We start from the raw sequence: 27960 nt of genomic DNA on the forward strand, positions 1-27960 counted from the left end.
GCCTTAGCCATGAATGAATTAACTATACATATTTAGTCATATGGTGGTGTCGATGAAACTGCCAAAAATTCTGAATTAGAAGATTGGAGGGAAACTTGAAGCTTGAATCCTATATACTTTAGGCAAAAGTTGAGCCTAAAGCAGTCACCAATAACAAAAAAATTACTGTATCAAAATTCTTCGTCTTAAAAAATATGCATTTGAAACAACTCATTGATATTTAGTAACTAGTGACAAAATTAAAAACAACTCATAGATATTTAGTAACTAGTGACAATTTTTATTGAATCTCACTAGGATGGAGTAGTAACTAAACCCAGGAGTTTACTTTGCTGTCATTGGTTGAAAACATCATGGTCCAAAAAAACATTGTGATCGGTCGATGCACGGAGAGCAAAAATAATCCGTTTTATTCCTGTTGTATTGTGCATCAAACATGCACAACACTAGTTAATAAGGAAAAGAACGGTCAAAAGGTGTTATCATTTACAATGACGAGAAACAGAAACTAAACGAAGCAACTTAACTATAAGAACTAAGAAAGCACACAAACGACACGGCAATCATTTCCAATCACGAGAAACAGAACAGAAAAAAGAAATTGACAATCTGGTTCTTGAGGAGAATTCAAGTGATATAAAAAAAGGGGTTTAATGTCCAGTTTTCGAGTAAATAACGAGTGTCTTCTGCCCTTCAGAATGATTCTGAGAAAGAATGAGAGAAAAGCCCCTCCAACAGTACAGTCCCAACGCAACAAGTACTGTCCAAAACATGGATCATGAGGGAGTGTAATTGCTCACGGTTTCCCCGTAATTTGAAAATGTGTCAAAAGATTACTCTTTCCACATGAAGTCTAATCCGAGCACCTACATGTCTTCTTTATATTCCTCTTCAACAACCCAACAAGGGAAACTTGGGTTGTAAAATCGGCGTATATGGTACACATAAGCAAAACCTGTGCAATTTCCCCTTTCCGATCATCAGCTGATTTGACGGGGACCCCACCCATGTCCCATTTCAGATATCCGATTCTGAACCAGAAATTTCGGCACTCAAAAGAAACAGTACAACAGGCTAAGGTGGTTCTTTCTTCTTCCAAGATGATGTCTTCAATCTCTTGATTGGAGCTTCTATGTCAAATTTTCCAACGAGGCTAATGTGTGCAGGATACCTGATATTTGGACAAACTTGCTCAAATGGTAGAGATAACAAGGGCTCCCTTGAACTGAAAGTACTACCAACACTTGGGTGCTCAAATCCACGATCAAAGAAATTCTGGCGGCTCCTGGCTCTTCGCCTGACAAACATTCTTCACTTGCTTGTCATGTGTTGCAGCTGATGACGTTTGTTGTTTATAACACGTTCCACTATTTCCAGCAGGCCGTCTAATGATCCACTTGGGAGGTGGTGATGGAAGTGGACCAATGTTCTGCACAAACTGGTTCTGATTACTTGGAAACTGTCCTGAATTGGGTATCCTTGGGGACATCAATGCCGGTGGCTTTGTACTGATTTCTTCAATTGTCAAAGCGGACATTCCATCCTGTAGGCTGTGGCGCTGCTCTTCTTGATGCAAGTACCCATCTTGTCTTCTAAACTTCTGTGTGTTGCCTTGCACCACATAGGGAGAGACCGTCTGCTGCTCTTGATTTAAGTATCTATCTTGTGTCCTTAAACTCTGTTGGCTTGCTTTCAATTCAAAGGGAGAAAATGCAGGTCTAGGAGAACCTGCAATTCCGTTGCCTTTGTCATAATTTCCACAGTAGGAATTTCTGTCCTCAATGAACCTCCTTCCATACCCAGAGGATCCAGTCCCTCGTGGCCTATTATGTACTTGATTGCTAGCAGCATTCCTGTACGAAGTTTGTTCTCCTGATCCAAAATTATTGTGATTGGATTTGAGATTCAATGTGTTCTTGAGCAGACGATGTGCTGCTTCTCCCAACTGAGGAATAGACATTGCCCCGGGTACACGTGGCCTGAGGGAAACAAAAGCCATCAAAAGAAAAAGTTCGCTATGTCAAGATGTGCCGTCATTAGGAACAAAACATAAGTAACTTGTCAGTGAAAAAGCAGTAACAAAACAAAGTTGGTAATCCTGATGTTGACAACAATATCTGTAAGATAAAGGTGCACTTTAAATCATAAATTCATAATTACCACTGCATTTAACAAAGTAAGGAGTAAAAAGAAATTCTAGCCAACTACTCAAGTAGTAACTCAACTGGCATGGCCAAAATGGTGTTTCCTAAAACTTTCCTAAATACTAAATGGGAAAATTAGCCATAAGGATGGTAAAATAGTTTTCATTTTGGGGAAGGACACCAGCAAAATAGTTTTCAGTGAAGGTACTTCAACTTTTTAAGTTTTTTAGCCATATGGCCAAAACATGTTTAAGCACTTTCATAGGGTTTTAGGATGCACTTTCCTACTATAGGATTTTAGTAGTTTAGGCACTTTCATAGGGTACCCTAGATTTTAGGCACTTTCATATATAGGGTACCCTAGGGTTTAGGCACTTTCATAGTACCCTAGGGTTTTAGGCACTTTCATAGGCACATTTGTCCTTATGTTTAATGGCAAAATGTGCTTGTCCTTGAGCTTAAAAAATGTAAATATGAGGGATTTTTGGCTAAGTCTCCCATACTAAATTTTAGGAATCAGTTTAAGTGGTGGACTAGTGGTTCTATTTTCATGGGTTGCTACCTAGTTCAGGTCCTATAAATTAGGATGTTGGGTTAAGTATGTTAATTAATTCTTATCTGGTTGTTTTAATGCCAAACCCAATGCATAATAAGAGAAATCGCAATGAAGGGAGCTTATAGGATAAAATTTCAGTGTTATTTGGCATTCCTGCCTTGAAGTGAGATTGTGAGACTGTCTCCCTTCCTCTTACTTTTACTTTTAATTACGTGTAGGTCTGTCACAGAAACTTGATGACTGGAGATGGCTCACTGGAGAAAGTCGCCATCCCGAGACCGGAGAAAATCTGGTCACTTGTTAGAGGTGGAGACTGCCGGTGATGGGTGGCTGGCTGGTGGTGGTTGTGGGGTATAGGAGAAACTAGTATTTCTAGAGGGGGGTAACTTTTGGTCCCAACAAGATCTGAATTTTGGTTGGATTCCTTTATTATCCTATATTTGAAATGCCCTAAATCTTAAAAATGTTGAGGGGATATTTCACCAAGTCACTCAAGTTAATATTCACATGAAAAGTCTATCAACATATACATTTTGCAGTACCATATTCCAAGTTCTGTAATAAGAAAAACAGAAAAAGTAGCACTCTTGTACAAACAAAAAGCTGCAACCAAGAGAACGACCAGAAAGAGAAGAAGAGAGGACCTACTAATGCAAAGATTGAGCAGATTCAAAATCCTAAAATCATCAAAATAAATTTCTAACCTTTCTCTGCTTTGCTGGCGCCGGCCACCATTATCTTCATGCCACAATCCAGGGAAGGGTTTTATGTCCAAAGGACCAAGATTCTGTAGAGGGAAACATGTATCAGAGAAGCAGTATGCTGGTCATAGGGATAAAAAGGAACTACCTAGTAGCACCAGCACCAATAATGCACTCCCATTAACCACAAATTTTAGCATGTAATTCCATCAAGACTAATGGTTCAAGATCATTCAACTGGGAAAGCAGCAAAAGACTACTGATCATTTGCAGGAGGGAGAGGAAATCTTGAAGCTGATTAATGAGTCCTCTTGCATTATTTTTAAAACTAAAGGATTACTACAAGCAACTCTAAAAGCATCGAGACGTCATGTGTCACCTTTCCAGGCAAGAGTGTGCCTTTAGGATGTTCAGGGATATGTTTATGGGGTGGAGGATTCAAATAGGTAACATTTCTGCAAAATGGATACACATAGGTGAGTACTCCTTAAACTTTGACACAATGATAAAAAGAGGGTGGCCAAAAAAAAAAATAGAGCAAAAAAACAAAAGGATACTTACAAAGTTTGGTTATGGCAAACATCTTGCAAACCACTAACAGGAGAAGGAACCACATTCATGTACCCATTCCTCACAGTTAACCAAAGATATCCATTCATTTCCCCACTGCAAAATGTCAATGTCACATAAAGGTTGGAAACCATACTATGACTTCCGTGCACCCGTCTAACAAAGGAACAAGTATAATAAACCAACCTAAAATTTGTGTCAATTGGCCAAGGATATCTTTGGTGTGGGGCTGATTGGTAAAAAAAACGGTAGTATGCAGTAACTTTGGCAGCCAAGGGATGAGAAGTATGCACATATAGCAAATCATGCATCACACTATTCCGAAATCGTTCTTCCTCCTGCATGTATACACCATTGATTAACCCTAGGGGGAAAAAACAGAGAGAGAGAGAGAGAGAGAGAGAGAGAGACTAAAAAATTCGTGTAAGAGTTCATATTCAAATAATATGATAATAGCATTGGAAATCAGAAACCAATAACATCTGACCTGCTTCCAATAGATCTTGTGATGCAGTCCACAACAGGAACAAGAATAAAAAACAAGATACAGGAAAGATTCACGTTTGGAAATTACATGGTTTCGAGCGAAATTCAGTCCTGATCATTTGCACCAATGTATTTAAATTTGAGTTGCAAGGCTTAGTAGAGTCCTCTTCTTAAAAAATAGTGCAGGGAGCTTGTGACTAAGACGCTAGGGAGAACACTCTTGTTTTTCTTATGTTCTATAAGTTTTTAGGGTAAGTATGCTGCCGGACAGTTTATATACTAAAGGGATTTAGATAAGAATTTCTAGACACGGGTTGTTATATGGGTCGAAGTCAAGGTTGTCAAATCGCGAATCGAATCGAGAATCCGATTTGACCCTTTTCCAAATCATGAAATTTCAAAAATACATTTGAAAATGCATCTATGCACCTAAATGATAAAGATACACTGGAAAATTAAAAAACTTAAGCTTAAATCAATATTGAAGTTTGTTTTCTATTATCAATTGATGATCACGTGGTGTCGTGGTCAAATAGGAAGACACTTGTAGTTGTACATAATAGGAAATTAAATACTAAAGTAAAATGGATATGTGCACGTAGATGTTAAGGATTCATTATAAAAATGAACGCTTACTCTTGACAAATTAAAACTATGTAGCCTAATAAGTATGATACTAGCTTATATTGCAACATATGTAGGTTGAGCACATCTATTGTCTCATATTGTGATGAAGTATATTAAAATTTAACCAATAAAAATAGATAACTCATGAGTATAAGGTATCTTAGTTGAGCATGGCAAAAAGTTTCTGTATCTTTAGAATGACTATTAAATGTTTAAGAGGAATGAGGAAAAAAGGGTTAACAACGTGCTCCAAATTAGAAGAAATACCAATCAACAAATGATTCAAAAATTTTGCATAGGAATAAGGTTTTTCGTACTTAACAGTATTATGATCTTATATACTTGCTTTTCTATAAGAAAAATTAAGGCAAAACCACAAAAGTGATTTCATATTAGTCAAATGAAACAGTTGCGATAAACCTTGATTCACCCATCGATTCCTATAGTTTTATTGTGAATAACGAATCAAATAGTGAATCATATGATTTAGCACCGATTTTATATAAACCTTGATTCACCTATCTTTTTTTGAAAGGCAAAAAAATATCATTAATCTCTGAAGTTGTAACCTTGATTCACCTATCAATTGTATCGTTTTTGCATGAATCGTGAATCGAATAGTGAATAGTGCGATTCTGACAACTATGGTCGAGGTATCTATTTAGTTACAGGTACGAGTGGTTTTAGAAGTCTGAAAAATTAGAAGTTTTTTTCCCCTAAAAGTCCTAATTCTAGTTGGTTCAGAAATCTCAAGTCTATATAAAGCTACAGGCCTACAGCCTACATAAAAAATCTAAATCCAAGAATTGATATTATGGAGAAATTTCAGAGCTTTTGAAACCTCTTTTACGGAACGGAACGTATGATGCAACATAACCCTAGGTGTGATGACTACGGCCTTTAGGAGTAATACCTAGACCCTATGTAGCAAGGGCACTTCGTCGAAGGTCACAGATGCACTCTTCGAACACGTGTCTTAACACTTAAATCTGAAATGTCCTTTCATTCTGAGCATTTTTCGTTTGGACACTCCAGAGACGATCTAAAAAATGCAGACACTCTCGCGACACTCGCACAATAATTCGGAACCAAAGATAAAAACTTATAATATTCTAGGGAACGATGCATAAAAATTTCAAAGAAAAAAAAATATTTTGTGTAGTACAGAAAATTACCCTTTTTATACTGTGAATTTAAGCTATTGGATTACTATCTGCACTAAAACTGGTGTTATGAAAAAATATTCATCGATCAAAGAACTATGTGATTCCTTAAAATTTTCAAGACAAGCAATAGGATGAGCACCTATGTAGCACCAACGTGGACACGAAACATAACACCGGCAAGTAAATTTCAAAAAATAGGATACGAGATGTTGGGGACATGTTTTAAAAAAATAATTATGCATTCTATTACATTAAACAAAACTACAACTCTAATTATGAATATGCAGCTCTATATATACTTAAGTCAACAAAAGTACTTAAAACAAAAGCGTTTCACAACACACACACACGCAAGCAACTTATGTGTGTGTTTTTTTGTCTGTGGTGGGGGGAAGGGTTTGGAATATATATTATAATTAATAAACCATAATTTTACATGAAAAGAAAAACTTCCCTAAAACTAGCAACGATTTCGTATAACAATCCTGACATGTCTTGCGAGTGTCCGAAGCATTTTTTGGAGTGTCCCCGAAGTGTCCAAACAAAAACAATAGCAAATGATAGGACACTTTTGATTTGAGTGATGGACGCATGTCTAGAGAGTGTCAATGTCCAACGCTGGGACGTGACCTCCGACGAAGTGCCCGTGTACATAAATGAACACCAGCCTATAATGATAATCCAAAGAAAAACACAACTTACTAAGGATATACATGTTTGTGTGCATTATACAAACTACAAAACACAAACCACACACACCTTTTCCTACAACGGCAGGCGAAATATAGGAAACTGGGAAGCTACATATCACAGCAGCAATTAGACATGTAAAAAGACTAAAGCTGCTAAACACAAAAACATGAAACAAAACAATCAAACACTAAAAGTTAAAAAATGAGGACCCATTAAATAACAAAAACAAATGTAGTTGTCAAGATTTTGTTTTCCTCTTCTTATGGCCTACAGGTTCGACTTGGTTTTCATGAATATCATGACATTGTTGCTTAGTAGCACGAAGCGGGAGCGGGGGCGTGGGAGCGGAGACACCTAGAAGCTCCTAAGGATGGGAGCACCTAAGGAGCGTATATAGATTACATATAAATACGTATATAAAGTATCTTTAAATACTTAACCACCGGAGGAAAAGTGATTACTTATGAGAATTTTCACGATCTTAAAGGGTACTAATAGGAAGATATTTTCAACTTTGCAAAACTTCTTGAGTGATATGATTTTAATATTTTTATTTCTACGATGGCATAACTCCCTTAAGAATAAGAGAATAGCTGCCTTAACCGCCCAATAAGCTCCCATCTTAGTTGGAAGTGAGCTCCTGTCAAGCTCTCATCTTGGCCGAGCTGATTCGAGCTCCCGTCTTGGGAGCGCACCCATTTTAGAAGGATCCTACTACTAAGCAATATTGCAATGCAATGATTCAAGTCTTTGCCTGCATATTCACCAAGGGTGGGACCTTTTTCATATTTTAAAATAAGTTAGCCAAACAAAAACAAACAACTTTAGCACAGAACTCCTACATGACTGAAAAAATTAAGCTCAGGCACTCTACTTTATCCTCTAATACAACATCTCACAAAAAAAGATTGTGACCAAAAGAAACTTACTGTGAGAGAACACACGCAAGCTTGCACAATAAATACACACGGAAACACTGTGTAAATGCTCTAAATGATGCATAAAACCATTTTAAGTTATGGTCTGCAAAAATCACATTTGACAAAAATCCCAATCACCATATCCTATTGTCAAAAATCCCAATCACCAAAGAGTATGAGTTCCTATAGAGGAACCTCTATATGAGTGATGAGTGTCTAAGAAATTTTTGGCCTGAGGATTTCCCTTAGATAGTCATCTTCTATACACAATAACACTTCTTTTGTGTTCCAAAACTACCATATCCACCAATATGTGCATCGGATAAGCAGAGAAAAAGGGTAAGAAATTCCCATATTCCATACCTTCAAAGTGCCCTCTAGCTTCTTTGTTTCAGCAAGCAATTTCTTCTCGTCAATAAATGGCAATTTAGCAATACCCTGATTCTCACACAACAACCCAAGCTTACTTCAATAAGTGAACCAAAAAAATCTGTGGTACTAGTACTAGTCATAATCCAGGCGAGACTAATAATAAGCATCCAAGAACATATAACACATTTTTATGATGGTAGACAACACCATACCTGCCATGCAAAGCGCTTTCCATTCATGTCAATCTCAAATTCTATCCAAATGGGCAAACTGAATATTAGTGAACAGGAGGAGGACATTCAAAAAAATACATAAACTCATTACAGTCAAGTTAAACTACCAGGAGGGTAGAATTCAAGGATTGGTGATGCCGGGTCAGTCATCAATCTCCTGTACTCTTCAGGAAGAGCACTAGAACTATAACATGAAAGGGATAAGTAACACAGCACAAAATGCACCACATTAGAAAAGGGAAGTTTAGTATTTGAGTTTGCACAACTCCAGTTGTAAAAAACGGTAAGTAGAAGGCAAAACCTTGCAGCTGGCAGGGTTCCCATGAGTTGATCAAAGGGCTTAAAAGGCTCTCCAAGGAAAAATGTTATTTCTAAATCAGCTAGACCTTTCAGATCAGAAGCAAATGGAGCATAATGATATGGGTAAAACCTGAAACAAAAGCAGAAAATGTTTATTCAAAAGAAATTATCTGCAGAGTACCACTCATCCCAACATGAAACAATTAATAATAAGTATCCTTAACAAAACTGGTGTTCACAAAATCTGTCTGGAGGGATGCACATTAGCATCTACTCATATCCAGAAACTTTGGTGCCATTATCATCATAAAGAACCGTTTGGATCCTATTGGATCCTATAAAGCTAACAACCTAGAGCTGCTTTCCTTGACATACACTAAGACAACCCTACAACTGACCATCCCATTCCCATCCACATAACAGATACTCGACAAAAGGAAGGGCACTGAGAAAGTGCGAGAAATCTGCCCTGCTTTGCGTTCTTAACTGCAAGGACCAGTGTGCAGAATGTTGGTACATAACCTCTTTGTTTGCCATAACGTCTTTACAAAACTCACTATAGACATGCACTACTACAACATGATCAATATCTATACAAATACAAATACACACATACAGAACCATGATCACACAAGTTAATGAATTATGAAGCTTTCCACAATAAATCAGAAACTGACCATAGCCACGAGCAGACACCTTGGTAGTAATACCGGCAAACCCAGCATAAACCTTCTACATACCTCGAAACCTGCAATACAGCTTAGAATCATCATCAGCACCCCCATATTGTGTGGTATGTAAACCCTGAAGTACAAAGGATTTTCTAACACGGAATATATGTTAACTGTTAAGAGGGAAAAAGGCAAGAAACACAACTAGAAGGGAAGTAACAATTACGTAGTCCATAAATTAACATATACAACATGAACTAACTTGTGCCAAATTACAAGAAAGTAAGATCCACAAGGAATATTGCCCCAAAATTTGTCTTATGTCTAGTAGGCATGAGATAATTGACCTTTTTTTACGCTGCTCCCTCTTATGCGGTTACTTTTACCATTTGGATCACATAAGTTTCATCAATGTTATCACTTATTAACATATTTCATTCCTAACAAACCGGACTTATGATCTTACAAAGTATAAACCCACCGAGAGCGCGCTCGCGCAAACACACAGACTCGCACACTCTCAAGTTCTCCCCACCTTCTGCGGTCGAAAAGAAAATGCTGCTCCATATGAGCTAATGCACATATGTAACATACTAATGAACACCTGAAGCCAACATGATTAAGAAATATAAACGTGCTCCCTCAGTTTTGTAAATTCGCTTACAAGTTAGCAAAGGAACACACTTTAAAAAAAAAAAAAAACAGTTTTGCATCAGTCCATACTGCAAGTATGAGCAGAAAGCTAAACTACTTCCATTTCTCAAGATCCATAGAAAAGAAATCCCGAAGAAACCACTTTTGATTCTCAACAAGTACAACGAATAAAACAGAACCAGAATCTTTTCAGAGACTATTGCTATGAACTCACAGAGAAAACAAATTTTCCGAAGCAAAGAAACCACAATAATCCAAATTAACATAGTAAAACATGCAAGCAAACAAAAAATTAAAAGAGAGTCTCCCCTCTTAACCATGCATGACTGGGAAACCACTTTATGCCACCAAACTCCAAAGAACACCACTAGATTCTGAAGTGCCTAGCTGGGCATGCAACTGAATTCTAAATGACTTTCCAATGATCTTAATCTGCTGATATTGTTGCTTAAAAATGAATGGTGCCCCTACACACAAATTCTTATGACTCGTAAAATTACATTTTTCCGAGGATGTAAAAAAGAATATTAAGCAATGTGACTGTTTAGCCATGTCTTGTTACCATTGGATTAAGTAACTAGATAATCTAAAGCTTACAAACATAATAAGAACATATAAGATAGCTGAAAAACTGCATCAATTCGTATTTATAGACAGAGCATAGATTACTTGAAATGAGAGAAGAGACAGTGAATCAAAAACCACTAAGTGTTCTGAAACCACGGGAAAATAGTTAAGCAACAGAATTAGCGAGCAGGTCTATCAGGGCCAACAGTGAAGTACAATTCCTTATACATGTCTCGGAGTCTTTTTTGGAAATGAGACAAGTGGAGCAAGACAGTAGTTAAAGATACTTGCACGAGGCAATAGTTCAAACATCAAGTTTCCGTCCTCTATTCACTAAGATTAACACTGTTGAAAAAGAGACAGATCATCTCGTAGGACTTTAATAATTGAACAGAAAAAGCAATCTTAAGTACAACTACCAATTACCATTCTAGACGAGAAACAATACCGTAAAATGAATCAACAAATAATTTTACTAGGATTTCATTATCAATGTCAATATCAACTAGTCCAGCATAAGTCCCAGAAGCATAAGTGGCAAAACCAATACGTCTTCCAATACTTATAACTTGAATAACATTCTTCAACTTAAATCTTCCCAGAAATTTGGCTCAGCTACAAAGAGACAAACAATTTTGATACGCATGGCAAAAAAATCAAAACTTTGAAAAACTAGGATGCAGAGAATCAAATATCATAAAAACATAACGAAAGCAGATTCAATGCAAGTCATTTTAAGAACTTTCAGAAGAATCAACAAACAGTATGCTGTTGGACATTCAATACAGTAATCCCTGTTTTTCAAATGGGACCAAAACCTGTTGACTGTTACATGGAAAACACATGTAGAGGCTGAATATATTTTGCCACAAATAAAAGCTTTACTAAACTTATGCATCCATTGAGATAGTGCAAACACTAGAAGGAACTTACAGTATCTTTTCTAATTTCATCAATTTTTTCTGGGTCTGATGCATCAAATTTCTCCGCATAATACCTTTCCTTATATCCAGGCTCGCCTAATTTCACCTGAGATAAATGGTAAATTTATGCATACTGATTAGGAACCTAGCCACGCAAAAAAGTCTCACATGCACCGTACACAAGCAAATGCAGGACATTAAAACATTTGGCATAAAAAACCAAAGTGAAAGATCACTGTTTCTTACACAATCAAAGGAACAAATATAGGCATAGACTAAATCTTTTGAAAGCCATTTTTACAAAGTATTCAAACAATATGGGACTGAGGGTGTAGTAGGTAAAGTGTCAACTCTTATAGCTCTTGCAGTGTTATAGCACGTTAGGACAGATCATAGATTCTAGTGGTATTCTATGTTCTGCCCTCCTTAATACGCACTAAGTGGCTTACATCAACGGGAGATAACTCAACCATTGCAGGTATTTACAAGATGGTGGACTTATTTCCTCCATTGATATACAAAATTTAGCTTGCCACTTCTTCTTCTTGGTCTCGTATATATAATTATAGTCAAAGGAAAAGCCTTACATCCACCATCAAGATTATCTTCAATGATAGAGCCCTCAACAATGGAAATCGCTTATCACAGTTTGGGATAGAAGAATAACTCGAACATCAAGATAATCCTCGATCGGAGATGCAACATAATGTTGTCAATCATGTATGTCATGAGAGACTACCTTGTCTATCAAGATTAATGCATGCAAGTGACAGGAGACCAACCTCGACATAGAGATTACGAGAGCCATAGGAACGTCATAGAGATCATAACTTAGACACTTCTCATGCTATGAGGAGGGTAAGTAGGGGTAATTTCTAAGTATTTTAAACAACATTATTTCCTTTCCATCAGTATATGGAATCCAAATCGAATTGATAGAATTTGGAAGATATAGACTCCTTGTAAACCAAAGTCCAACAGAGTTTTAGGAGCCTTGGCAAAGCACTTTGCAATGATAAGAGATGCACATGTAGGAGTTTTAGGCATGGTGATAACGTGTACGAGGATGGCCAAATTTCGCTACCTGAACAAATATGTATCGTTTGCAAAGTTGATATAGCTAAGTAGTTTTACCCAGCAAGCGATCCTTGCCTTTCTACAAGCCAATTGCATCTTCTACAAGCCTAATAGCATTTTATCGAATTTTCGCAGTTTCAGATTCTCTCTTTCACTAAAAAGTACAGGATTTTGAATTTTATTTTGAGTCTTAGACCAAGTATTGAGTTTCTTTGATCTTGATTGGTTTGACATTGTTACTGAGGACGCTTATACATATATAATAAATCGAAAATCAAATTCGGATGTTGAGAAATGCTGGGAGAGGTGATTTGTTGCTATAGTGAGAGCAAGTTGAGGGGGCGTTGGTGTTGATGTCGTAATGAGGGACTGGTAAGGGACGCCCCACTTTGCTGTCCACACTTGAAGACCATGGCTTTATGGCAACATATTGCTGCTTCCACACCAACATTCCTGGATTCTTAGAGGAGATACTCAAGAATCATACTGCTACTCAAAGGAGATAGCCAAGAAGAATATGTTAAAGCCATAGGCGCTTTAAGGCTCTTGTCTTAACCATATCTCATGCTAGTGGGCTTTTTGATGCAATAGGTTTGAGGGTATTATTGTCATTTTAGTCTTTAGTGTTAGTAGGGTTCTTTGAGTCTATAAATATACGAGTCTTGAGTCCTCATTCGGTAGTTTTTTATGTATATTGATTAAAGAATATTTGAGAGCCTTTGCTCCTTGTCTCCCATTTTGGGATGATCTCTCTCTTATGAAATCTATTCTTGATTTTGTTTGCATCATTTGGTATCAGAGCTTTTAGCTTGATCCTAACCCTTTGATTAAGAAGGTGCACCGGTTGTTACCTCCAAGTGGAAGTAGTAATGATTTTCAAATTCAATTTGAATCTACTTCTGACTACAAAGAGAAGAAGAACATCGATGATGACCTTGTCACATCTTATGGACCCTTCAACCCGAAAGAGTTTGGGGAGGAGATGATCCTCACTCCAGATAGATTTGAAGAGACGTATGAATTCAGTTATTTCAAGGACTTTCTCATCTTTGATGAATATCCTAATGAAGAACTTGAGGGTGTTCTTGGAGATGATTGTGCATTTGAGATTGAGGATGAGTTTGAGGATTTGCCCATCTTTAATAAGTCTCCAAAAGAAGACTTTCAAGGTGACTTTGAAGACGTTCCTGTCTATGAAGAGTATCCAAATGAGGATAGTGACGGTAACAACGAAGGAGAAGGATTTGAGGACATTGATGGTACTGATGAAGAACAAGAAATTCCTATTCTTCTAAACAATGAGCTTTTCTTCTTGCAAGGGAAGATAGGGAACAAGTACAAGAAGAAGGTCATGAAATTGATCTTGGATTGGATGTGCTGCCAAAGATGAATGAGGTTGGTTTTCATGTCTCGGCAGTTCTAGAGGACATGGAGCCAAAACTTGATTATTGCTTTCAAGTTTTGAAGATCAAGTTTTCTTTGGTGCAAGACACTCCACTTGAAGTCGCATTGGCATCTTCATTGGCTCTTGCTTCTAAACCAGTAATGCCAAAAGAGGACAAAAGTTTCTTGGGACAGCTTGAGGATCCTTCGGGTATGCTCTTTACTCGAGTAAACCTTGGCTATGAAGTGAAACTGGACACAAGAGACATGCTAAGTGGGTGGTCAATTTGCACATAAGGATGGACACAGGGGATGTATACAAACGAAAGCTCGTACTGAAGATGGGTTATTGCATGAGCGTGACGTGGATCCAGGAAAACGCAGCCACATGCCTACTTTGGAGCTGCATAATAAATAGTTCCATGTTTTCTTTATTTAGTTGTCTTATGTCTTGTTGTCCAACTTGAGGACAATTTGTTTTTTTAGAGGGCGAGTCCTGATGCAGTAGGTTTGAGCATATTATTGTCGTTTTAGTGTCTTTAGTATTATTACGGTTCTTTGAGTCTATAAATAGGTGTCTTGAGTCCTCATTAGGTAGTTTTTGATGTATTTATTAAAGAATAATTGGGAGCTAGACGTTGCAGCACCTTCCAGCTTGCATCTAAGACTTGACATGTGCCAACGAAGTACGAGGTGACAAGCAATGAGGCGGCAAGCAAGCGCATGCCTAGAGAGCTTCTTGTATTTTTAATGCTGTGAAAGTTAGCGTTTACCATTATCGACTTGGTTTCCAACAAACAATTGGTCAAAAATATTACATGAAAGGGTAAGGTTTTTGCAATGGATAAGCCTTAAACCAGATGGCTTCACTTTTGACTTCCATGTTTCAAACAATTGGTCAAAAATATTACATGAAAGAGCAAGGTTTTTGCCATGGAGAAGCCTTAATCCAGATGGCTCCACTTTTGACTTCCATGTTTCCATCCAAACAACTTTAAGAATTTCATGTCCTTCAAAATTTCTCTCCAACAAATACTTCTGACTAAGGTAACGATTCAAGTCCAACAACTACAAGAAAATTACTTTTTTGTATTATTTGCAGTGTAGCTTTGATACATTATTATTACTAAAATACATCAGGAATATCACTATGAGGAACAATATTTCATTAAATCAAAACTATCATCCAGTCTCCAAGGTAGGAAATTTTCTTTGCATCAACCTCTCTTTCTTGATGAGCATTCGTCAAAACGAGGCAAGAACGGATACAAATCCCATGGCAAGACCAACAAAAAAAAAGTCCAAGAAGAACCGGAGAGTACCGATTAAACATTTAATGGACAATGGAAAAGGCATGTCATTTGTTTCAAAATTCAAATGGGTCACCAGAACTAACTAAACTATAACAGGTCAAATTAAGTGGTTATTGCTCCAAGATTTTTCAACACAACCAAGGGGAAAGTGGACCTTATCGGGCACTGGCGGCTCTTCAGAAGCCTCTTTTCTAGTTTTAAGCTTCATCCCTTCGTTATTATCCATAGCCTGAGGCAAAATAACCAGAGTAATTAACAACAATTTGATGTCACCAATACTAAATCAATTCCAAACAAAGCCATGCACAGGCCTCAAAAAGTATGAAAACAACCCAACAATCACATCAAATGGGATAAGATAGAAAAAAGCAAAAAACGGAAGGTCATGGCCCAAGCAAACCTAGTCAATCTGAAAGATACTTTCAATGATATTGGACAAATCATGGGATAAATCTCCAGGTACCGTTCACAAGGACAGAGATTAAAAAAATACCTTCAGTAAGAGAGTTTATCATGTATTTCGTACTTTATGTGCAGAAACCACCCAATATCTACTAGATGTCTTGAGTTAAAAAAAAACCCATATAAGTCAACCAATAGCTTATTAGAACAACTGAGCTGACTGACAAGAGGGAAAACGTTGGATCCACGAAATAATGGGAGGGCTTGTCTTCAAGGGTATTACTGTATTAGTAATGCTTTGTTTTCATTAGAGTGGAATAAAGAGGGGAGTATCAATTTTGTGCCTTGAATAACGAGGGAGGTAATATGGATAGGGGATTACTCCATATTAGCCAATCCCCCATGAGGAACTATATGAGGAAATAGTGAGGCCTAGATAATCGTCCCCGAACTATCCCAAGGCCAAAGGATGGACCAGCTAATCCCAAGGGTCCAAGTTCACCCTATCCCTAATGTCCCTCTTTAATCCGGGCAACAAACGTGCCACTATAGACCTATTTCTGTGAGACTGAACCTGCCATACATCTCATAAGAGAAATTACAAAGTAGAACTAATTATGTACGGCTCAAAGTGCAATACATCTCATAAGAGAAAAGACAAGTGTAAATTAATTGTAAGGGTAAAAGTGGAACCACAAACTGACCAAAAGGAAAATGGAGAAAATAGAAAAAGCAATTCCAGAAACACAACTGTGGATTCAAAATTTAGCAGTGCATTCCATCATCAAAAGTTCTAGCCTTCTAGGAAATATGCGAGAAAAGAGAGCTTCAAAATCATATGCCAATATGGCATTGCAACGTATCAAAGTCTAAGGGTGAGTTCATGCTAAATTTTCCATCCTCAAAACGACGTCAAAATACAAGTTGTTTCAGGTAAAAATATTAAGGTGTCTAAATGTTATTTTTGGTGTTTATGACCCTTCCATTTAGACAAGATATAGTATAGACAAGTCATCAAAAATACCAAAAATACCATTTAGACAATACAGTGAACTCACCCTAACTGCAAATAATAATATAAACCCACCTAAACAACTAATTGTAGACTCCGTTGGAGTCCGTTGATCAATAATAATATTCAAAATTCGTATTTTTATAATTATTCCTGGTTTAAGGGACAAGCTCTATCTTTTTTGTAATAAACTTGTTTCTTTCCCTAGCCTGAAGAGGACAGGCTGGTGCGTCATGGCAATCAATCATAATAAAATACCTGCTGTATACGAGCCCGCTTCAAAAAGATTTGCTCCTCAAAGAAAGCAACTGACTGGATAAAATGTTCCACTCTATCCAGCAAAACCTGCATAAATATACTATAGGCATCAAAATTTGTTTATTTGATTAGTACCCCAAAAAATTAATAAAAAAAGACATGTCCAACATGGAAGAAACTTTTTATAGCAGAATCACTAAGTATAATTTTTAAACCAAAATCTTCAAACAAGACAGATTTCTATGATCCCTGCGCATTTCTTGTTTCCTTCAAAATGCAAAATAAGTGATCCAATGGAACACTACCACGTTTCAAGAGGGATAAAACTGGGCTCAGGCTAAACTGAGAAGTGAACAAACCCAAACACCTCCGGACCGTATTGTTGAGGTTTTGGATTAGCACAGCCCTTCCGGAGTGTTACAAGATTGTAAGGTTGGTATTATACTCCAGCAGAAGTTAAAGGTCTAATATACTGATAGGAAGAAAAAAAAAGAGTTGGCTTCCAAGAAACACGTTCAAAATGGTGTAACTAACATAAGGATGTTACAACTACAAAAAGAATAACGCCATTGAGATGGATTAGAGGAGATATTTGTACAAAGATCAAGAAACAAATGCATCTGGTGGAAATCAGGAGGGATACCCATCGGAAATGAAATGAAGCAAGAATTGTTTAAAATCATTTGGCCATGTGGGGTGCCTATACTAGTGCATTGATTAAAGTGGATTTTTTAAGAAGTTGAAGGCATCAAAAGGAATAAATAACAAGAAAAAATTGATTTGAGATAGTGAAAAACATGGATAAGTCCCAGACTTAGGGGTTGTTTGATAACCTAATTCAGCACTTAAAACTGAGTAGATTAAGTAAAAATCAAATAAGTTGGTTTGATAACCGAAATAGTGTGTGCTGAATATGTTCAGAGCACGGCAAAAGCAAAGAGTAAAAAATTAAGTAGCTCCCCCCTACTTATTACTTATCACTGAACACGCTCAGTGCAACACGGTTCCTTTTTTTTTCTCGCTTCTTCTTTGCCCTCTTGTCTCTTCCATACCCTCGCCTCTGTCCAATTCCCAGGTTGATCAAAACTATCAAACTTCCCCAACTAATAAGACCCATCTCTCTCTCTCTCTCTGAATTGCAATTGAGAAACATGGAGTAGTGCTACCGGAATTTCGAGATTGGATTTACTGGATTCATGCATCTGTATGGATTTGGGGGTTTCGATGTTCAAACCCATTTGATTACCTACCCCCAATTCATGCTCTGCTGTATAAACAAATGGCTTTAGGTAATTATTTCAGATAAAAAAAATGTAATTGTTTGCAAGCATATTATTTTCCCAAAATTTAGAACTAAAAGGTCATGACTCGTGTTTATGTGTTTTCTTTCTCTTTTCTTTTCTTTTTTCCTAATTCGACGGCTGCGCATCTCAACTAATCCTCTCCTCGATCCAGTTAAAAGTATACCATTCACGCCGGAATTAAGGAATTCACAAAAAATTCTTTTCTTGCAATCTAACATCAAGAATCGAACCTTAATTAATTCATTTGGTGGTGCGTGTTTCTGCTTGCGTTTGTATATTTGTCTTAAAACCTTCTATTCATTTGGTGATGGTTGTGGCGGTGGTTTCTGCCTCACTGGTTGGTTTCAAAAAAGAAGGAAAAAGAGACAAATTGCGACAATGAATATATTTCTTGATTTGAATACTATCATAATATTCGTTCTTCAAATCTATAATGAAAAGCACAGTAGGAGTATTGGTTTGAAGGGCAAAGTCAGAAAAATAGTGAATTTAAGACTTCAGTTCCTTCTGCAGATCAAACAACTTGTTTAATTTAGTGCTTAAAATTCAGTATATATCAAACAGTTTCTGAACTTAAAAAAAATCAGCATTCAGATTTCAGCACTTAATTTTCAGTTTTCAGCTTTCAGTTTTCAGTTTTATCAAACAGAGCCTTAAACCAAGAATTTTGTTTTGAATATAGTCACCCAGAGCCAGAGGAAACAGATCCATGGAGCAAATATCAAATAACTGGACCCCAGCCTTGAGCGAGTCAATTCTGTATATTGGAAGTCACCCCACAATATCTATGGAACCTGTTACCCTCTTAATTCTACTATTACTAACCACTCACATCTTGTCATCAGGTAACCTAGAGCGAAGCATGAGCACATCCTGGATGGTTGGCCACATTTCTAGACAATGTTGTTGCAAACGTTCAGGTTTAATCATGAATCCATGATTCAGCAGCCAAAAAATCATCATATATCACCTAAGAGTTGAACAATCGAAAGCTTCCACAATATCAAAAGGTTACTGAAACCGGCATGAGAGAAACCGTGTTTTATTGTTTCATCTAGTCCATGCGACAAATCAGGTGCGAAAAACTGTCTTTTATTGTTTCATCTAGTCCGTGTGACAAATCAGGTGCGAATTAGATTTTACAGAACCAACCTCATCTAGAGGTTTCATAAAAGACCTAAACCTAGTTTTGTGGCTGATTCCAAAAAACAGTGGAACTATGAAGGACTTGAAAGGCTTTCCACCTATTAGTTCAGTGACAAGGCATCAGCATATAGGCAAGAAAAAAAAATTAAAAACAAAGTGTAATGCTTTATGGTCGAAGGACAATCCTAGATTAAGTGCTTATTGCTGAAGAGTGCGTGGACTCAGGTTGAGGAGTGGAGGCCCAGGTGTTATCTGCAAGCTAGACACTGAAAAAGCCTACAGTCATAAGAATCGGAAACATTCTCTGGTACATTTTGGTGACGATGGGGTTTTGGAAGATATGGTGCTCTTGGGAACTATTTAAATTTCACAGCAATCAGAAAACCATAGTCAAGCATTACTAACATGACCTTGAAACAACTTACTTAACCAAACAGGAGGGTCATTAGCCAATACAACAGAAAACGACTATACGAGAGAATAGCAAAACCATTTTCAACATGGCATGTAACGTCAGCAGAAGCCAGAAAACCTCTACAACGAGAGTGCAGAACTAGCAAGAGAAAAATGAAGCCTCAAACTAACTGCTCTTTGCCTAATGCAACGTATGGGAGACTTTGAGGATATTGGGACGTGGAGCAAAGGAAGATGGCAGGGAGACAAAAGCAGAGGCGACCGCAGGATTTACAATATGAGGGGGCCAAACCATATTTATATAATCCAGTAACTTGTAACCAAATGGGACTCAACACGTAGCAAAAAAAAAATCAACCGTTAGAATCTCGTTATGGGTATTACCAAATGCTAATTGATATGTTACATAGAGAATCAATAATTAGGTTTGAGTTTGTTCCATTGTTTGGATATGAAAGAGAGAGAGGCTGAGAAGAAGAAGTCGAAAAGAATAGATCATTTTTTGCTCAGTTAACTACATAACCGATAGAAGGGTACAAGATAAAAATGAAAAAGGTGAGGAGATTAACTTTAATGTAGCGTTTTCTATTTTTGTGATAGATAAGGAAAGTTTTATAGAAGGGAGTTCAATTCATTTGCAGGGGCCAATTCTCGTATTAGAGACCAAGTAAATTGTAGCATTATTGGTAGGGTTTCAAAAAAAGTTGCAGGGGCTCGGGGGCCCCCTATGCCACTGCCTGTGTCCGCCCCTGGACAAAAGCACAATCACAAACCCTTGAGTTGATGTAGAAGGGCAAGCCTGGAGTTCATAAACATCTTAGAATGACGCTTGTGAACCTTTGGCGGCTCTACGTGTGCGCTGTAGTATATATCTACACTTAAAACAACTAAATATATCTGCAAAAAACAAAGATGAGTGGAACCCCTAACGAAGAATATTACCTCACCAGCATCAGTAAGATAACCACCCATAGCAACAAACTCCTTTCTATAAACATGCATCAATAGATTAATAGCACCCTGAAGAAGAAAAGTGTGTTTTTCTTAGTGCAGCATGAACAGAGGATTATACTAAAGAGAGAATAACATCAACCATTAGCAAGTTGTGATTCTTAACAATGCTGCAACCATTTTAATAGCGAAAAATATGCTAGCATCTACAATTAGCAAACATGATATTTTAACCACTTGTTTAATCATAGAACATTCAAGCGACGGATTGCCAGCCAGCTACATACCTCACGAATTTCCAGTGTTGGCATATGTGGAAGAAAGTCATTTCCAACAAAAAAACAGAGAAACACAAAGTCATCCACCAATCGCTCAAAGCTAATCTCAAATGGAGGGTTGGGGATCTCCAAATCATATTGCAAGTATTCTCGCAACACCCATATATTAAGGAACTGCCCAGGCCAAATACGCTCATAAGTAGGAGTTAACATGGGGTATGGCAAACAAAATGAAAATAATAAGTAGAGAGTGAAGCATCAGAAGCCAAGATGATAGCATCCAACCTGATATTTCTTTTTGTGAATTGGCGTGTTATCCACCACCTTCCCATTCATATCTACATCTTGGCCACCTGGCCTACCACGACAGTCAGCAGCTAGATGACCAACTTGACCACAGAGGAAACATTTTTCTTGCTGCCCAGGCAAGGTTATCACCTGTAAAATAGGCAACAGACTAGTAACATTGATCATACCAACGAGTTAGAGATACAACGGAATTTGTAAAGAGCAGCCACCCACCTCCCTTAATATTGAGAAGTGAACCTCATGTGTCGCTAGAGACAGCATAATCAGATCTGCATCCTGCTTTTAATAAGCTACATCATTCTTTCCAAATACACAACTTGCAATCTTAAGATAAGTATGCAGATAACCCTTTTAAGCCACCGCATACAATGTGAAAGCAAAAAGAGAACAGGATTAAAGAGGTTATTCATTATCAACAAATCAAGGACAATAAGTCACTCACCAGGCCATACAAACAATGCCGAGTATTCGGATTAAAACCTGAAAGGTTACGCTGCAGCCGTATGTAAGACATGATTTTGTGTTCACCCTCACCAGGAACATTCGAATCAGAGAGTATAACCTTCAAATAATCACCCAATGCAGCCCCATAAATAAACTAACACAGACAAAGCATCCTGGAAGCCAGAAGCATATATCAAAAAGAACCAGAAGGGATTACTCCACAGAAAAGGAATCATCGTTCTTGAAGGGACAAAGAGAACAAGAAATATCTAGGAATCAGCCTACCAAACCTTTGTACTCCACCAGGCAGGGTTATGGTTCAACCTAGACTGTATATGGTATTGAAGTCCTACTGAGAGCACTGCCATGAACTCAGTGCCAGGAGTTATGACATTTGAGTCAGATGTTTCTGTGGGAGTCTGATTTTTGCCCTCAAGTTCAAACTCCTTCCTCAATCGTTCCTCCTCCGCTTCCTGAAGAAGAGAAACAAAAGGAGCATATTCACTTACTTTCTCTAAATTTAAGTATGGTATGACCATCTTTCAAAAGTTAGAGAAACTACAGCCGCAGCCGCATCTTTTGCTGCTCTGAAGCGCCTGGAACGTTGCTGATTCATTTTAGCTCTTGGGGCAACCCCATCTACAAAGTTAAAGATTAGGTCAAGCTAGATGTAGTGCAAATAGGATGAGAATAAGGCACTTTTGGGTGACAAACAATCTTACCAATTGCCATGTAAAGAAGCTTTCTTGGGCGGACCAGTGAAAATAGATGATCAATGTAATCAAATATTGATTTAAATACGTCATCGTAAGTGGTAGGTGCAGGCTGCATGTGCATAGAATGAGTCTTCAGGATCAAGCTAGTATAAAATCAAACTCGTGACAGAAGAACACAGAGAGGCAAATATGAGAGGTAGGACAAACTTGAAGTCCTTCTCAAAAGCATAACAATTAAATGGTTAAACCAAAACAGATCACTCAACAACACTCCACATATAAAGAAGCTTTTTGGGCAAACAATGAATCTTTACATACATAATCATAAGTGGCATGTGGACACTGCATGTGCAGAGAATCTTCAGGATCAAGCTAGTATACTACGAAAGTCGCAACAGGAAAATAGGGAGAGGGAGAGAAGAGGAGGACAAACTACTGTCTTTCTTGTAATAGTATCAATTAAACCAATCCAGATCTATGAACAACATTACAGGTAGGACAAACTGAAATCTCCGAAAAAATAATAAACCAAGCACTAATTAAGGTAATACAGATCTCTCAACAAAATTGTGAAGCAGTACAAGAGCAAAGTTGAGGTTAGGCACATTTGCAAGCAAGATGAATGGAATATTCTCATGACCCATAAACTACTAATCCAAAAGAACACAGCTCAAACCAAACACAGATCAACTAGTAATGTTTTAAAAAGCACCAAACAGCAAATGGTCCCCAGCCTAGGTAGGTTTCCAGAAGACTGTGGGTAGAAACGCATATGTATATGTACTTGCCCTCATGTCAAAGGTGTCGGCTTTATCATACATGATACATCCATGGTCGCCCAATTTAACTTCAGATGTAGACACAGAAACAACCTCATACAAAACTTTGTCACAAAGTAAATCTCCTATTGAAATCTCAACATCTTGCACTAACTTTTAGTGTATTACCTTGATACAGCCATGAGATAGAATACGGTTGAGCAATTTGGCAATTCTTTAAGTCCCAACCTTTGAGCAAAATCCCACGAAACAAAACTTTTGGAGCTACCATTAGCAAGAACCAATGTGCAATACAGCCCATAAAACACAGCTTTGGTGCAAAATATAGAATCACACTTCCAATCATGAGTTGCACTTGGGAAATGCTTTTGATATTGATAAAGGATCACCCCGGTTATAACGGCATAAACCTCGCCATGAGCCTGACCTCTTTGTTTTCTTCATTGGCACTTTCCTCGTCTTCACTGTCTTGCACTGCTAAAGTAACTCTCCGATTAGGGCATGTGACCTTTATCATCACACTTGAAACATGGGGATTTTGACTTCTCATCTAAAGTTTCAAGACGCTGCAGTGCTGGTTTTGCTGCAGGAACTTAAGGATTTAATGTTGGCTTGCACATAGCATATAGACTCTTCATCTTCTCTTCAAAACCATAAAGCGACTTGGCAAGTCTCCTCCACAGACCATAGCCTAAAGTCAGCCATATCATCCTGGGTTGGAATTCGCAGCCTGGCTCTGTATTTTCTACTTCCTCAGCTTCATACACCCCTGCTCTCATGGACAACACAGAGAACTTCTCTGTGTATTCATGAACACTTTCATGTCCTTGTTGAAGGCTAGGAAATTTCGTAAATAAGCTTTGCTGACAGTCCATGGGAAGAACCACACTTTAGAAGAGTCTTCAGTTCATTGCATGTAGCTACTTCACCCTTACCACTTCTTCGATTAGCCTCTGTGAGTTCTTGCCCACCGTATTTGTGTTGCTCCTTTCAATATAGCACTAGCGCATCGTACATTACTTCCTCAGGTTAGTTGATGTCATTAACGTCCCGGTCGAAATATGGCATCAACCAATCAAGGAAAGTTTTAAGGATTCATCTTCCAATTAAAGTGAGACTCTCTGCTAATTTAAACCCTTTATAGCCCGTTCAAAAATTTATCATTCACATTTCTAACATTTGTTTGACACATAAGTTGGTCTCTTAAATGACAAGGACAATCCAAATGAGGTGGATTTTCTAAAAAGTCTACTTGCTGCCTTTCAGAAGCCATGTTCATGGACTGCTGCCCATACTCCAGAGATATTAAATTTAGAAAGATGCCCCCTTTGCTGAAAAACATCTTGTCCTTCTCTTTGGTTGGAAAACATCTTGTCCTCGGCCTCTGAAATGCACATTACCGGCATATGTTGTGCCTAGGATTTGTTAGCTGTGATAGTTTTTTAAATGATAGCTTAAATGTATGTTTGGCAGCTGCATATGAAGAAGTTGGTGGATCCACAACACCTTTGCATTTCCAAGAGAAATTTCTTCCAAATAGTACCTACCATGTCTTCCAACAGGTGAAAATGTTCATTGTTTTCTTCTCTTTGATCTTCAATTGTAGTCTTTAAACCATTGGTATATTGTTCAATACTTTGAATCCTGTCATCATCGGATTGAATCTTCTCATCACGCTCCACGTTAGTTACCATTTTGAAGAAGACTTCTGAAAGCAACCTAAGGATCTTAATTTGCTCTGATACCACTGGGGTGTACACTGTCCGGATTGGTCCGGTTCTCTAGAAAACCAGTAACCGAACCATTTCAAACGGTTCTAGAAAATTGAGAACCAAAACCTAACCAGTATATGCATGGAACCTAACCAAAATCAAACCGCAAAACCGGTCCGGTTTTGGTCCGGTTCCGGTTCCATCCAATAAGCATCAAAACACTTATTCTCAAAATTTGAACTCATAAAATTAAAGAAATAACAAGATAATCTGTTGGAATAAGAAAGGAAGGAAGAAAATAAAAGTTTTCCTAATAAATGAAATTTCATCTCTAAATAAATTAAGTTTAGCAAGGAAAAGATTAACCTACCAAATTCAAATACTTATTTAATTACACACATATATGTATATCTATATTATTTTAGTTTTAAACGGTCCGATTCGGTTCTAACCACGGTTCATTAATTGAGAACCAATAACCGAACCAAGATTAATGGTTCTTATTTTTTTGGAACCATAACCTGACCATAGATCTGCAGAACCTGACCAAATAAGACGGTTCGGTCCGGATCGGATCGGTTCTACGGTTCGGACGGTTTTCTTGAACACCCCTAGATACCAGAATGAATGAATCTAGGTGGGAGGTTCCAACCGGTGTTTTAAAACCGCGCACCTAGGAGATGAGGTGAGGCGAGGCGCTCCATTGGGGCCGAGGCACCCCAAGGCAAGCCGCAGGTGAAGCGTATGCCTCAAGTCCTCATGGAAGTTTCACATATCTTTACTCAAAATTCATCCTAACCATTGAACTTACCAAAAAAAATTCATCCTAACCATTGATCAAAGGATTAAAACATGGCCCAATGCACCAGATAAACCCTTCAGATTAAAAGTGCTTGATCATTAGCCCTAGGTGACCAAAAACGAAATACAGCAGGAAACGAAGCCCTGAAGAGATACTGCAGCTCTGATGGATGAAATACATAAAAAGTAAACTCAATTCTAAAAAAGTCCCAGAAAAAATGCAAAATCAATTTTACATTTTATTCTGGCATATGGTCTGAACGAAGAAGTATGTTTATGGGTGAGCATGACATTTGGTCCATGAAATATGTCAAAACCTGTTTCTATTTTTTGGTGCATCAGAAAGACTCAAAACATGTATTCGTTGTAATTGCCGTGGGGTATATGAAGAGTCAAATTTATGACCCAAGATCTACATAACAGCCCATCCACAAAATCAATTTTCCTGTTTTATGACATTTGGAAGTTTTATAAGTGTCTGCTTATGTTGAAGTTTTGCCTATATTAGAATTCTACTTATTTTAATAAATTGCGCCTCACTTTGATGAGGCACGCAGCGAGGCTCCAGGGGACCATGGCGCCTCAGTGCGCCTTGAGCCTTTTAAAACACTGGTTCCACCAAATACAATATGTAGGTGGACCCAAATAACTTGGATCAAGGCTGAAAATCAAGTGTTCTTAAATAGGGGTACGTATCGACGTTGTGTATCATTTTTCTAATTTTATGAATTGTATCGGGAGACATATCTCAAATGCTGAGATACGTTACCAAAAGGCAAAAGCTAATATACAACTCAATGTTAGTTATACATACAATCTAAAATCTGTTGTATACATATGAAAATTAAGTTTTCAGAATGAAAATTTTCCGAGTTTCCCACGTGGGGTCTAATGGTCTATTACAGTAAGGCTTTCTTGTGCCTGGATAAAAGGAAGAGAAAAACCCTTGTCATTCATGTAAAACGTGATTGAAAAATGTTGTTTCTATTCAAGATCTGATGGATTGAGCTTTAGTTTTCTTCAATCGTGCAAATGTCGCCATAACTAGATCACACAATTTAGAACACATTTTAGTTCTGCTTCTCAACATATGGAACGACTTTTTGCAATAAGTAATCGTACCGAATCAGATACGCAAACATCTCGTAGGATACGAGTTGGGATACACAGTTTTTGGAAGGAGACGATACGAATTCGTACCGTAGGTTTCTAACAACTATGCGAAACAGAAAATCTCCTAAACCAGATTTTCAGATTGATTCTGCCAGCAAATAGAGCCTGGTGCAACCAATTTAGGCCCCCGAAAATTTACAAATGGGAAGGGCCCCTTTAACTTTGGTACTCCTGACAAGTGTCCAACAAAAAGACCCCATCTTTAATCTTCACTTTAGGCCCCCCAAACGTCAGGGCCGGCTCTGCGGCAGCAAACAAGGCTCGAAATCCACGAGCTATGGGCTCAAAACCAAACCCTAGAAGGCAGAAGCACAAGGCCTCAATACGACAACATCTGACTCTTTTAATCCATCAACTGCCTTCAAACTAACATTACATTCATGCACACAATAGCTAATGGATTACTTCGTGGTGAAGTACCCAACAAACACAATGTAAAAAAAAAACTACCAAACAACAAGGACAGGCCAAGCTGCAAACAAGCAGCCATGTCGTCAACAAGCAGCTTACAAACACCTCCTTTCTAACTCAAAAACAAAAGCGCGTGTGCATAAAGAGTGTTTACTTTACCTTGCCTTCGGGATGAAAACAGGGATGGATAATCCCGTTCATGTCGAGGTAGAGGTTATCGAACTCCATGCCGTTAGGGTTTGGTTTGGAGACGTCAACGGGTAAGAGGACGCCGTTGGGGCCTTGTCTGGGCTCCTCCTCGACCACGTCGGCGATGGACTTTGGGTACCGATCGGCGAGCCACCTGTAGAAAGCCGGGACTCCCATCGCCGAGCCCTGTGTTGGGGTCCGGACGTCAAAGGTTTTGATGCGACGGGCAGGAAATTGATGGGGATTTCCACTGCTCGCGATTCGATAAATTTCTAGTTAAATGTATTTGAATGGTATCTGAATAT

General features: G+C 38.0%; 1 protein-coding gene across 2 annotated transcripts; it reads right to left on the reverse strand.

Annotated features, from left to right (window-relative positions):
* Positions 1–389: 389 nt before the first annotated feature.
* LOC131332375 (5'-3' exoribonuclease 4) lies at positions 390–27941 on the reverse strand. Of its 2 annotated transcripts, none has more exons than XM_058366564.1 (22): positions 27626–27941; positions 22597–22699; positions 22437–22513; positions 22165–22347; positions 21873–21992; positions 21644–21706; positions 21407–21559; positions 21131–21295; positions 20835–20912; positions 17029–17115; positions 15511–15585; positions 11594–11689; positions 9446–9516; positions 8770–8898; positions 8576–8652; positions 8448–8488; positions 8227–8301; positions 4158–4309; positions 3963–4067; positions 3781–3856; positions 3405–3487; positions 390–1979 (listed from the first exon to the last, which is right to left on the reverse strand). In XM_058366564.1, the coding sequence occupies exons 1-22, from the start codon at positions 27830–27832 to the stop codon at positions 1265–1267; spliced, it is 2931 nt and encodes a 976-aa protein (XP_058222547.1). In that variant the 5' UTR covers positions 27833–27941; the 3' UTR covers positions 390–1264. The 2 variants fall into 2 exon arrangements, with proteins under 2 accessions (XP_058222547.1, XP_058222548.1); XM_058366565.1 differs by lacking the exon at positions 27626–27941 and adding an exon at positions 23538–24359.
* Between the last annotated feature and the right edge of the window lie 19 nt (positions 27942–27960).

The sequence above is a fragment of the Rhododendron vialii genome, chromosome 7a (assembly GCF_030253575.1).
Source record: "Rhododendron vialii isolate Sample 1 chromosome 7a, ASM3025357v1".
Taxonomy (NCBI): domain Eukaryota; kingdom Viridiplantae; phylum Streptophyta; class Magnoliopsida; order Ericales; family Ericaceae; genus Rhododendron; species Rhododendron vialii.